The sequence below is a fragment of the Polypterus senegalus genome, chromosome 17, assembly GCF_016835505.1.
Source record: "Polypterus senegalus isolate Bchr_013 chromosome 17, ASM1683550v1, whole genome shotgun sequence".
Taxonomy (NCBI): Eukaryota; Metazoa; Chordata; class Cladistia; order Polypteriformes; family Polypteridae; genus Polypterus; species Polypterus senegalus.
The window spans coordinates 17,545,484-17,558,971 of record NC_053170.1 but is presented as its reverse complement, the minus strand read 5'-3'; the positions used below and the strand labels follow the sequence as shown (position 1 = coordinate 17,558,971).

General features: G+C 43.5%; 1 protein-coding gene across 1 annotated transcript; it reads right to left on the bottom strand.

The window, feature by feature from the left end:
- Positions 1-1,052: 1,052 nt before the first annotated feature.
- On the bottom strand, positions 1,053-11,930 carry LOC120518029. Its single transcript, XM_039740580.1, has 5 exons — positions 11,904-11,930; positions 6,775-7,826; positions 6,237-6,553; positions 5,732-6,001; positions 1,053-1,171 (listed from the first exon to the last, which is right to left on the bottom strand). Exons 1-5 carry the CDS (start codon positions 11,910-11,912, stop codon positions 1,053-1,055), a joined length of 1,767 nt encoding a protein of 588 aa, XP_039596514.1. The 5' UTR covers positions 11,913-11,930.
- Positions 11,931-13,488: the final 1,558 nt, after the last annotated feature.

Below are 13,488 nucleotides of genomic sequence, written 5' to 3'. Positions count from 1 at the left end.
AAAATAATTTAGACAACAGTTCGAACATATAATTATTCTAAACTATTATTCAAATCTAACATTGCAAAAACTTTAACATTACATTGGATATAATAATATAATAACCTGAAAATGAAGTTAGTATAAAGTAAAAAAAAAATAGTTTGATGTATAATGCTTTCAATGTAATTATTAACTTCAAAGAGACATTTTCCTAGGCTTTGCTGCTGTAAATTTATCGATTAGTTCATCACAATGTCTGCTGTCGGTAACCTCCGCTCCACACACTAATACCTCATGTCAGTCGCGCGACCTGTTTAATAACGTCAAAAATGTTTCTGGGTGGGAGTCAAGCATGTTAGAGTAGTGGAGGGGATAAATTATTGTCTGTTAGGTATACAGAACTAATACGTGCTTCGAAATCAGAAAAAAAAAGATATTTTCATACCGATGGAGTGATGGACTGAATATGGAAACGTTTTTATTTACTTTTTAGTGCATTTAAGAATGGAAAACATCCTTCCATCCATTTTCTAACCCGCTGAATCCGAATAGGGTCACGGGGTCTGCCGGAGCCAATCCCAGCCAACACAGGGCACAAGGCAGGAACCAATCCTGGGCAGGGTGCCAACCCACCGCAGGACACACACACAAACACACCAAGCACACACTAGGGCCAATTCAGAATCGCCAATCCACCTAACCTGCATGTCTTTGGACGGAAACCGGAGTGCCCGGAGGAAACCGACGCAGACACGGGGAGAACATGCAAACTCCACGCAGGGAGGACCCAGGAAGCGAACTCGGGTCCCCTAACTGCGAGGCAGCAGCGCTACCACTGTGCCACTGTGTCGCCCAATGGAAAACATTTCATTCTAAAATGTCTTAACATCAATTTGGCGCCCCCTGGATGCTGTGCCCGGGGACAGATGTCAACCCCTTACCCCACCCCCAACCACGCCACTGGGAGCGAACGCTGGTATCGGTGCTGAAGTCCAAAGACTTGCCGGTTAGATGGAATGGTGATGCGAACCCGCTATGGAGTGGCGGCCTGTTCAGGGATCACTCCTGCCTTACGCCTGATGCTGGTTGGGATGAGCTCCAGCTTCCCTGTCACCCTTCTCAGGATGAAGTGGGTTTGGAAGATGGATGGATAGGATTACAAAGATAAGAATGTATCCCACGCCATTAACTGGTGGCCATGACAAAACAGTGTCAGGGCTCATAAACACAAGCAGAGACGTGTACGTGTAAGAGCTGAACAGGAGCTGCTAGTGAGTAGACGTTCAGCAGAAAACATCGAGTGTGGGAGCTCACAGGATGAGTTCAAATGTGCAAACCTCTCACAGACGGCAATCAGGCTACGAACTGGAATGCTGGCAGCAGTGTCAGCCCTGGCACAGCCCATTCTGTATGCTGCCATGTCCAGGACACCGGCCTTGGAACCTCAAACACCTTAACCTGCCTGTCCTCCGGATGTAAAATGGCTCTCTGTCACCAGATGTAAGATATCCTCATTTTGTAAGTGACGTGTTGGCCAAATAGGAGACACCGTGGCACCTTTCCTGTCATTTCACAGCTGAAAAGAGCACAAGTAAACAGCAGGGCTTGGTGACATATGTAAGGTACAGTATAAAGATGTGAAAGGAGCTATATAACAGAACTGCATTGATCCCAAGGGGACATTTCAGTGTCACGCTGAGTACATCCTGGCCATCCAGAGTGACCCCTGATGTTTCAGCTCGTTTTGAGTGTCTTTGAATATTAAGGAAGCTGCGACGGAGAGAAGAGCTCTTTAATAATGCAAACCGTTTTTAGAGCAGTCACAGAGCTTCATCTAAAGCAGCTGCCATGAAGACGAATCCCAGGTCAGGCACACACAATCCAAGGAAAATTATGAACTCAATTATTTAGAAGTACAAATGAATGCTTTTCACGTTAACACATAGCAAAAAAATCTAAGAATGTCTGGGGGGCTTAAACTGATTTGGACCTGTTGTGCTCTTTAATACGGATGCTGTGCACAGCACTGGGACCAGTGACCTCCAGAGTCCAACGCTGGACTGCAAACATGATATGATAGGTGCTTGGACCCTGGCTGAAGTTAGCATCTGTCTGGATGGGCACTTTGTCATCCTAGAAGATGCCGCCTACGTCAGGATTACAGTGGTTCAAATGAAAAATCCTATGAAGCAGTTCATCTCTCAGGCCTTTTTACCTTGGAAATCCATGGATGGAAGTAATACCAGGAGAAAGGCGTGAGAAAGCGGGACATCCAGAACAGCAAGCATTTACTTTTTGAGAATAAACTGAAGGTCGTAATGGACCACTAGGCCTTTTCCACTTTTCAGTAGACCGCCACTTGTGTTCTTTGAAACATCTTACCAGCAAGAACGCATCTCGAGGTGTAACAAAGAGTTTCAAGTTCTCTGAAGTTCTCAATGGCCTGTTCTTAATGGCATTTCTTGCTCCTTCCTAGGGTGCACCTAATGATCCCCAGCTGCTTCTCCAGCTTTGCATCCATCATGAATCAAACAACAGAGATCATCTTCACAGAGGTCATGTGTTAGTCCGCTTTTGGAAAGACCAGGCACAGTGTTTCATTAAACACAGTTGTGGTTGGTGGCAGAACTGGCACTCCAGCCACCATAAAAAACCTCACACTGTCCCAATCCATCTGAACTGGTGTGGTGCTGGGGTGTCACCCGCTGCATGGCCGCGCTCAGGTCCTAATCTGGGATCCTGAGATGGTTTGTTGTGTGGTGAGTGCAGCAATGCGCTGTATCAGTGTGTGCTCCTAACCTGTAACTAATATTTCTTTAGTCAGGTTACCTTTTAAAACTTCAACTAATAGAAAAGCAGAAAAAAAAGAAAAATGAAAGAAAATATTTATGTAGCGTGGAACTTTGCTGCCCCCTACAGTGCAAAAAAAAAAAGTGAAGTGAAGGCCTCGAAACGAACAAACCCTTCGCGAAACTGCGCAAGCGGCGTAGAGGACCTGACTGAGTTATTATATAGCGCCTTTCCCGACTATCTATCTATTATATAGTGCCTTTCCTGTCTATCTATCATATAGCGCCTTTCCTATCTATCTACTATATAGTGTCTTTCCTGTCTATATATTTATTGTATAGTGCCTTTCCTGCCTATCTATCTATTATATAGTGCCTTCCCTATTTATCTATTATATAGTGCCTTTCATCTATCTAGAGATAACTGACACAAATACAGGTTGTCACCACTTGTCCCCACATTTTATTGAATTGTTTGACTTGTGTTCTCAGTCATGTTATATTTTTTAACTATTCAATAAACAAATGAAAGAAAAAAATAATCGTTTAGCCTGTGTGTTTGGTGTTCTGCTGCCCCCCGGAAGAGTGGCGTAGGCCGGTGGTTCTCAGCGTTCAGTCCTGGTGGTCTCCTGCGGGTCTCAGCTCACTTCTTTTCTTAATCGGGTAGCCAGTGATGATGCTACGTTTGTACTGAATAACGCGGTGCTCCGCTGTGTGTGTGTTCCACGGGCACGACTTTTACATTTTGCTCTTTTTCTGTTGTTCGATGCGCTGGTCGTTTAGTCAAACACACAAGTGGGTCTCAGTGCAGTTGCTGCTGCCTCAGCCTTTTATGTTGGTGTCGGCTCTGCTCGCCTTTATGCCTTAATATTCGGATACAATTAAGAAGGCAAACTCAATGGAAAGGTGAATTATAAAGAAGCATCTCGAGATACAGAAAAAAACAAATGAGACTCAACTGCGCTTTTCTAAATGTAAATTAAAAAGAACAAAAGGGTCCGCGGATTAAGCAATGAGACCAGTTAAAGGTGACAACGACTGGCTGAGAAACTGGTTGAGTCGAAACCGCCAGGGACACTGAGGATTAAATGCCAGGGACCACTGATGCAGGTGACTCCTCGGGTGTCGCGAATGAGACCGCAGTGACGTCCGAGTCAGATGGCAGGGCGGCTCACTGGCGACTCCACGGCCCGCCATATCCGAGTGGCCGCTGCCGCAACTGATGAAAGGAAGACGAAGTGAAAAAACTGGAAGTTCCAGTGCTGTGAGTTGTCCTTCGTCTTGAAGTAATCATTGATAAGAGAAAGTGAACTGAGGATTCTGCTGTGCATTTGATTTAATAAGCTGCTGTGAAGAAGGCTGGAGACTCTGGTGAGCTGTGATAGAACCACGAGGATGTCAGTTCAGTGAAGGCTCCTACCACACACACTGAAAGGTCTGGACACACACACACACGCACGTTCTGGTTTTATTATCAAGATGCCATGGCATTACTAGTGTGTATAATGGCCATTACTGTATCATTGTTCATTTATATCTCAGCATCCTAATGGTCAGCTCCCTTAGCTTAGCCTTAAGTAGGCATTTTAAATGCTAGCTGGTTATTAGAGAAACCTTCGTGGGTTGCATTAGCACCGCTGAAATGTGTTATTCTGTTCACCTGGCTCACAAGGTGCACTCCTAAAGTTCAGGTCTGAGGTCTGAAGAATGGCCAAAATGATCGGCGCTCGAGAGGATCTGCCAGAAAGAACGGGATAAACGGCCCAAATGCAGGTGTGCAAAGCTTGTCGAGACTTAGCCACATAGACTCGAAGCAGGCATTGCTGCCAAAGGGGTGTGGGGGCTTCTACAGAGTACTGAATTAAGTGTCTGAATATTTCAGTGAACGAAAAAGTTCGGTTTTAGATTTTTAATAAATTTACAAGCCTTTGTCATCAGAGGTTGTTGAGGTTAGACTGAGTCGAAAATAGCAAATCTATCCAAAGTAAAATTAAATCTACAATAGTGATGAGCGAGCATGTTCGGCCCGAGCATCGCTATACTCGGAGCTCGAGTCTCCGCCCCGCACATTTCGCGGGTTGGAGACAGCCAATCAAGGGGCAGGTAAGTACTGCCCACTGTAATGCTAGTAGCCATGTCAGGTGCTGGCATTACAGTGATTGGCTGGCCGGAACACGTCACCGGGTGCTATATATGCAGGCACTGTCATATAATGTTTTAGAGCGTCAGCTCACCTGCAGGCACCGGCATATAATGTTTTAGAGCGTCAGCTCACCTGCAGGCACCGGCATATAATGTTTTAGAGCGTCATTTTTCCTGTAAAATTGATATTTTGGGGGGTTTTGGCCGTGTTTTTGTCAGTCTGTAAAAGTGGCGTACAACTCGGACAAACTGGTTCCCAGCAGCGACTTGGGAGTCCAAGATGCATCCAGACATCGTCCCCATGCTGTTCCCGGTCCATTTGGGTGGTGTTTCTGTCACTTTCTGACCTTTTCCAATGGACCCGGCGCCCTCCCCTCTTCAGAGCAGGGGGTGCCTGGTTGTCTCCCATTGACTTACATTATACTCGGGTGTTCGGTGGAGCACACGAATATTGCAATGTGTTTGGACCGAACACTTTGGTGCTCGCTCATCACTAATCTACAACACAATAAAGTGTGCAGAAGGTTCAGGGGTCTGAGCACTTTCTCGGCCCACTGTACACACACACACATGCGCGTGCTGAGGTGGGTAGTGTAGCCAAAAATTGTACTCAAGTAAGAGTAACGTTACTTCAAAATAATATTACTCAAGTAGAAGTAAAAAAAAGTACTTGGTAAAAAGACTACTCAAGTACTGAGTAGCCATTTGATCATAATAAATGATTTATTTTTTAGAAATGTAATAAGACAACGTGCTTGTTCTTCACTCAGTGAAGTGATGGTTAAGCTTCAGCAGGAGTTGGCTCTCAAGGTTCTTGCAGTGAAGCTGCGACCGTTTAGCCGTGAACAGGAGCCCCGCTTGCCTAAAAAGTCTCTCACAGGCTGCAGACGCAGGAAGGCCCGTGTTGACTTTGAGTGACAGCTTCTTGATGCGAGGAAAGGTATGCAATAGATCCATACCTCCGACGGATGGACATGAAAGGTACCTATCCAGCTCTGCTGCTTCTGGTTTTCCTGACCCCATGGATCCAAAGAAGTCATCTTCATCATCCACATCTGTGTCCAGGTGATGTCTGATGAAGACAAGGCCTGTGGAAAGATGAACGGTTTTCTAAAGAATTAGGTCTGTGCATTATTCTTACTCTTCTACTGCATAGGCTGCTAATGTTCGACATGAAAAGCTCCCTGAGCTTCTAACTCTTGCCAGCCAGTGGTTTTGTCACCGACGCACTGTAATCCTAAATGACAGTAACATTATAAAGACTGATATATGTCATTGTCTCGCCCTTAAAATCATAGACAAGTATTTTAAACAAGTATTTACCAGCGTTTAAGATGCTCTCATCTGCGGTCCAGGATGTTCTGAATCTTGGTAGGAGTATTGCTGCTGCAGTCAGCTCAGGCTCTTTCATGACGTCTCCGAAACGTTTCTGGATCCCTTCCTGCAGGGCAGCAACAAGAGGTCTACACATATTGCAAGATGACTCCAGCCTCTTCAGCTTCTCCTGCAACTGGTAAAGCGTTGGCAGCAAAAAGCCCATATGCACAGACGATTCCCCTTGGAGGATGTTAAGGGCCATGGCAATGGGCTTCATCACAGCAGTGTATTCAGCCAAAAATCCCAATTCAGCAGGATTGAACCTACAAAAAGGAGTACAAATTAAAAAATAGAACTCATAGGGATTTCTAATACAATGTATTTACTATGCATTGTCCACAAATAATTACAAAATACGACAGTGACCGTATTTCATTGATAACATCCATTATTGTCATAGTCTTGCAAATTTACTTAAGACAGGTGGATTCACCCATTAATCATACATTAATATGTAAAAACAATACAAGTTCTGCCAACTTACATCTTTATCTTTAATGCTGAGCAAACATTGCGAATTGCTTTCTCTCCTTGCTCTTTCTGAATGCGCACAACCCTTTCCACAGCAAGGAACAGGGAGCTCCAACGGGCCGGACTGGGTCGCAGAAACTGCAGCTTGCATTCCCGCTCCACTGTTTCATAGGCCATGGTTGACCTGCTGGTTTTATTCCACAGAGCATGACATTTTGCAAAAGCAGACCGAGACAGCCTCTTGTATGTTTCATTGGCAGTCTCTGCAGCAGCTGCGTCAACTGTTGATATAAGATTGAGTAGATGACGTGCACACTTTTGGTGTCGTGGAAGTTGGTACTCAAGACCTGTGTTGTCATTCAAAACGGCAGACACGTCCTGATACTCCACCTCTAACTCATTCTCATCAAGGGTGGAGTCTCCATACTCCTGTCCATCTGGTGTTTCTTCCTCTTTCTCTTCACCATCTAATTGAAAGGCTTTCAAGAAGTTTGAACCACTGTCTGTTGTCGTCTTGGTCACTTTTTCCCTGATGTGATACTCAGAATGTATTTCCTCTAATTCTGCAGCAAGAACATCAAATGTGTGTGAGCCTTTAAGAGGTCTACAAGCCAGCACGGCAGAATGCCTCTCTAGAGAGGTTTCATCTATCCAGTGACAGGTGACTCCCAAGTAGATATGTTGTCTGGCAGACCAGCAGTCTGTTGTGGTAGCGACATAATTCACTGTGCTCAGCTTTTTGATGATTATGCTCTTCATGTTCTTTGCAGCTTCCCGTATTTCTGAGCATAACCTTTTACTTGTCATTACTGTGCACTGAGGTTGCAAGGTTTCCATCATAGTCTTGAAAGATGTTGTCTCAACTACAGAGAATGGCTGGTTGGCCTCACATACAAACGTTAGCACAAGCTTGTCAAACGTCGCCTGTGTTACCTGCCCAGAGCCAGTGAGGGAATCTGAGACTTTTGCATTCTTCCTAGGTGGTTCAGCAGAAGAGGTGGACTTTCGTTTTCTACGGGAGTCAATTAATTCCATATATGTCTGAATTTTGTTGGGGTGAACCCTCTGTTGACAGAAAAAATGGCAGGCCGTGAGGCTACAGGGGATTAAGCCACGAAAATACACAAATTTTCACAAATTCAGCTTCATTTGCTAACGTTAACTTAATTATACTAGGATTTGAGGTGATTAATGGATTAAATCTAAGCGTACAGTGATGGATGGACTACTGTGGTCGCCACAATTCTGTATCTACTTATCCAGCAGAACAAACTGTGTTTTTTTTTTTTTAAATAAAAACAGCTGAACTTTGATATGATAATGTTTTCTAAGCAGGCTCTGGCATTACATACCTGGGCTCGATTGTCAGTTACCAAAACCATCTTGACCATTCATAATTTGCGATAGTTGGTAGCCAATGCTAATTCATTCCTCAATGAAAAAAGTATTGTAGTCTGCTTAGCTTACGGCACCATTTAACAAAATGTTTACAAAAACTAAAAGGTCTACCAGGGCCGGAGTGGGACTCATTTTCATACTTCAGACCGGCCCACTATATACAGTATACACCCACGTTATTTTTAAAACTCTTAGCTCACCCTTTCTTTCACATGCGTGGCTGCATATTCACGTCAAGCTCCAGTCCTCTACTAGAGATCTGGGACATTGAGGGTTCTTTGCCGTATCTTAGCTGTTCCTAAGACTGCGCCCTTCTAGACAGAGATCTCCGAGGTTGTTTCTCTCTCTTTATATCTATATCTGTGTGTGTGTGTGTATATATATATATATATATATATATATATATATATATATATATATATATATACTGTATATCTATATATCTCTATATATCTCTGAATCTCTGTATATCTCTATATCTATATCTATCTATACACACACACACACATACACATATACATATACATATACATACAGTACAGGCCAAAAGTTTGGACTCTTGGAAAGAGCAGTACAGGAGAAAGCTGGAGCAGAAGTTGCAGAACAACAGCATGAAGGAAGGTGCTCTGCTCTGTTGCTCTGATGTCACATCTGTTGAAGACCATGGAGCGGCTGCTGCTTCACCACCTGAGGCCACAGGTCCGCCACGCCCTCGACCCTCTGCAGTTCGCATACCAGGAGAAGGTGGGAGCGGAGGATGCCATCATCTATATGGCTTCACCGATCCCTCTCCCACCTGGACAGAGGCAGTGGTGCTGTAAGAACTATGTTTTTGGACTTCTCTAGCACATTCAACACCATCCAACCTCTGCTCCTTAGAGACAAACTGACTGAGATGGGAGTAGATTCATACCTGGTGGCATGGACTGTGGACTATCTTACAGACAGACCTCAGTATGTGCGTCTTGGGAACTGCAGGTCTGACATTGTGGTCAGCAACACAGGAGCGCCGCAGGGGACTGTACTTTCTCCGGTCCTGTTCAATCTATATACATCAGACTTCCAATACGACTCAGAGTCCTGCCATGTGCAAACGTTCGCTGATGACACTGTTATTGTGGGCTGCATCAGGAGTGGGCAAGAGGAGGAGTACAGGAAGTTAATCAAAGACTTTGTTAAATGGTGCGACTCAAAGCACTTACACCTTAACACCAGCAAGACCAAGGAGCTGGTGGTGGATTTTAGGAGGCTTAGGCCCCTCATGGACCCTGTGATCATCAGAGGTGACTGTGCAGAGGGTGCAGACCTATAAATATCTGGGAGTGCAGCTGGATGACAAATTGGAATGGACTGCCAATACTGATGCTCTGTGTAAGAAATGTCAAAGCCGACTATACTTTCTTAGAAGGTTGGCGTCCTTCAACATCCGCAATAAGATGCTGCAGATGTTCTACCAGACAGTTGTGGCAAGTGCCCTCTTCTACGCGGTGGTGTGCTGGGGTGGCAGCATAAAGATGAAAGACGCCTCACGCCTGGACAGACTTGTTAAGAAGGCAGGCTCTATTGCAGGAGTAAAGTTGGACAGTTTAACATCTGTGGAAGAACGACGGGCATTAAGCAAACTCCAGTCAAATCATGAAGAATCCACTGCATCCACTGAACAGTGTCATTTCCAGGCAGAGGAGTAGCTTCAGTGACAGACTTTTGTCACTGTCTTGTTCAACTGACAGACTGAGGAGATCGTTCCTCCCCCACACTATGCGACTCTTCAATTCCACCCAGTTATTGTCTGCTTTTTTTTATTTTTGTTTTTTTTTTCATTTTTATTACTATTTAATTTAATATTGTTTCTTTGTATCAGTATACTGCTGCTGGATTATGTGAATTTCCCCTTGGGATTAATAAACTATCTACACACACACATATATTATATATATATATATATATACATACACACACACACACACACACACACACACACATATATATACATATATATATATATATATATACACACACAAACACACTACATTATCCTCTCCAGCAATGTTTTTCTTAAATATCACCTACCGATTAAAGGAAATACTTTACAAATTCTGATTTATTTTCACAAGTAAGCAAATGACTCACACAATAACGCAATGACAACATAAATTTCTTCCTTTTGTGCTTTACATTTCTAAATATCCAACCCTTAACCACAAATAGATCAAATAAAACAAAAATATTTGCACTGTTCTTTGTTTGTTTCACAGTGTAACATTCTTGTAAAATGTTTTTTCTCTGAATCTTCATGAACACATGGCTAACTTTAAAGGATTAATGAATGCCTGAGCAGCAAACTGGTTTCTGCAACCTTGTTTTAATAATCACATCATTGTCCAAAGACATGAGGATTTCCTTCTCAGTGCACATAAGCACATATCTCATTTAGGTGGCATCAGTGTCACAATAAGCAGTGCTCTAAACCAAATACTGCCTGCAGATTGCTGTTTAAGTTTATAAATGATGTAAATTAATTATGTGGCGTTATGGCATATAACGTAGTCTGTGTGATACGGACAAATGCTTTGCAAATTCGTAGCTTACTTACTTTCTTCACCGTCTCCACTCTCAAACCAAAGGTTTTTAATTAAAGAGACACTCCTTTTGGCGCATTTGGACGCATCATTTTCAAGTGCCTTCTGATGTTTTTTTTTTTTTTTTATTCTCGCCTTTTCGGCATCACCTTTGCTTTTTTTTTTTTACCATCCATCTACTCTCTGGTGTCTCTCAGGGGAACGTAGCTCGGTAACTGCTGATCCTCTCTACTATAAGGCTCTGGGTAACGAGCAATCAGCCCCACACACGTAAAGCAGGTTACACAGCGAGCGCTGGCTGGCCGTACCTGTAATGTATGTATGTGAAGTATGTGACATGTACAGTATGCGGATTCTGATTTTAACACCGGCCCTCGCGGCCTATAAACCCAGCCGGGGATCTGAAGATTTGTCCTACTTTGCCGAAGTATCCTACCGTAGTTTATTTGTTGTATTTAGAAGTCGTCTATCAAATTTATGGAAATGTTAACATTTCTCAATTTGTTCTATATGCATCATTTAATGCCCGAAAGAGACACAGCCTGATGCAAAGATTTCACAAGACGGTCGTTACTCGTGCATGGATACAATGGCTGTATAAGATTAAAAGTCTCACATGCAAAATATACAACTTATAAAATGTTGACAGTAGATACCTATGCAGTAAACTGTAATAAATGCATTAATGTAGTAAGGCTAAGAAAAGCATACATATTACGAATCAGTTGGTAAGCTTCGAGAAAAGTTGCGTAATTTTGGTCTGCGCATGCGTAGGTATCAGTGAGTACTGTAGATCATTTCGATGGGTAGGATGTTTCGTTACAACACTGGCGGCCCAAAGGGAATTTTCCCGTTTCTCCCGATTAGCCACTCCAGGCATGGGGTCTATATAAAAACTCTTTTAAGATTTGGATTCTGTAACCTAACAAGACTAACATCCGCCTAACAGCAAAAAATGAACTTATGTAAAACTTACCGCAACATGTTTCCTCAGGTTAGACGTTGAGTTTTTGTATGCTGAAATGTCCTTTTGTTTTGGCAGACACAGAAGACATTGCATTATGTAGCTGTTCGTTTGCACTGTGTGTAAGCGAAACATGCTTTTTATATGAGGCCAGGGGTGTTTATCCTCAGCCTCTTCAGTTTTAATATTTAAGACAGTTACCTCTGCCATTTTTCATGTACTCTCTTTCCTTCTCCACTGTCTATGAGGAGTTCATGCCGCTATGCCGCCACAGTTTGTGTGTGGTCATGTGACTGCATGGCTACATCTGATTGATGAAACTGAGTCATGTGATTATTGTTGCTACGTCTGATTTGTGAAACAGTCATGCAGTAGATCACTTTGTCGGCTTCTCTCTGCCAAAAATATATCTAATGTGTAAATGGAAAAAAGTAACGAGTCGAGTGTTGCCTAATGTAGCGGAGTAAGAGTAGCGTTTGTTTTCACAAATGTACTCAAGTAAAAGTAAAAAGTACGGTGCAGTAAAACTACTCTTAGAAGTACCATTTTTTAAAAAAGTTACTCAACTAAATATAACGGAGTAAATGTTACTTGTTTCTGTCTACGTCACCCACTGCAAACCTCACAAGGCAGACTTCATATCCATCGAGTGTTGGGCACCATCCAGACCCCAAAGCAGAGACAGCCCGCCCGCTCCATTCCCTGTTCTGTTTATGGGTTGAAGGACAAACCCGTGTAAGTCCACCGAAATGGTAGCCAGGACCCTTTGCCTTACCTTTACATGAAGGCGTTTTTACTCCGTCACCCTGTCGCTGCTCCGTTCGAATGGTCGCTTTGTGGACACCGCAGACCTCCTCAGCACCTGGTCTTGTGTGTCGCGTTTGTCATGCAGTGGTGTGGTTTATGTGGTGTGTCCCCGATGTCAATGTGAGTGTGTAATACAAACAATACAATTTATTCTTTTGAATAAGCCAAAATCACTCAAGAAGTGCCGCGATGGGCTTTAACAGGCCTTGACAGTCCCCCAGCCTTGACTATCTAAGAAGACAAGGAAAAATCCCCCCCCATAAAAAAACCCTTGTAGGGAAAAAATGGAAGAAACCTTGGGAAAAGCAGTTCAAAAAGAGACCCCTTTCCAGGTTGGGCGGGCAGTGGGTGTCAAAAAGAACGGGGTCAATACAATACAATACACAGAACAGAACAAATCCTCAATACAGTATAAAAATAAAATTTGTACAAGTACGGACCAGAATTTAACAGGAGATGATATCACATAATATGATTTGGATTTGTTTAGAGTCCTGGAGACCTCAGCCATCAAGATGCCTCCTCCTATTGGCCATTCCACAGCTGGGCCAGCCAATCCGATGAAACGACCCCTCTACCCCACGATTCCTGCGATCCTCCTCCCAGGATGACTTTACATTAGGAAGGCAAAACAACTTGGCATGTGGGCTGTGGCACCGAGTGCCACATTTGAGTACCAAGAAGAGAAACAGAATAGGTAATGAATGTTCAGGTGACAAAGGTACAATCGGCGGCGACCACAATGTCGAAATCAAATAACAGTGGCGTCTATGCAATGACGGTTGTGTTTTAGCAGTCGCAATTTGTATAAGTACGATGAGAATTGAAGCAGCGCCCCGGCCGACTGTCACTAATGCTGCGACATTCCGAGGCGCTGTTTGGTTAATGTTATTAGAAGAGCCCCTAAACAGCTGGGAAAAACAGAAAAATCTGACAATATTAGGCAGCTCCTTAGGCATCGTGTTAACTGTAAATCTGT

Coding starts and splice junctions, on each gene's coding strand:
- LOC120518029 (XM_039740580.1), bottom strand. Junction 6,554..6,774: donor TCAGCATTAAAGATAAAGAT/GTAAGTTGGCAG, acceptor TCCTTTTTGTAG/GTTCAATCCTGCTGAATTGG. Junction 6,002..6,236: donor TGAGAGCATCTTAAACGCTG/GTAAATACTTGT, acceptor ATCTTTCCACAG/GCCTTGTCTTCATCAGACAT.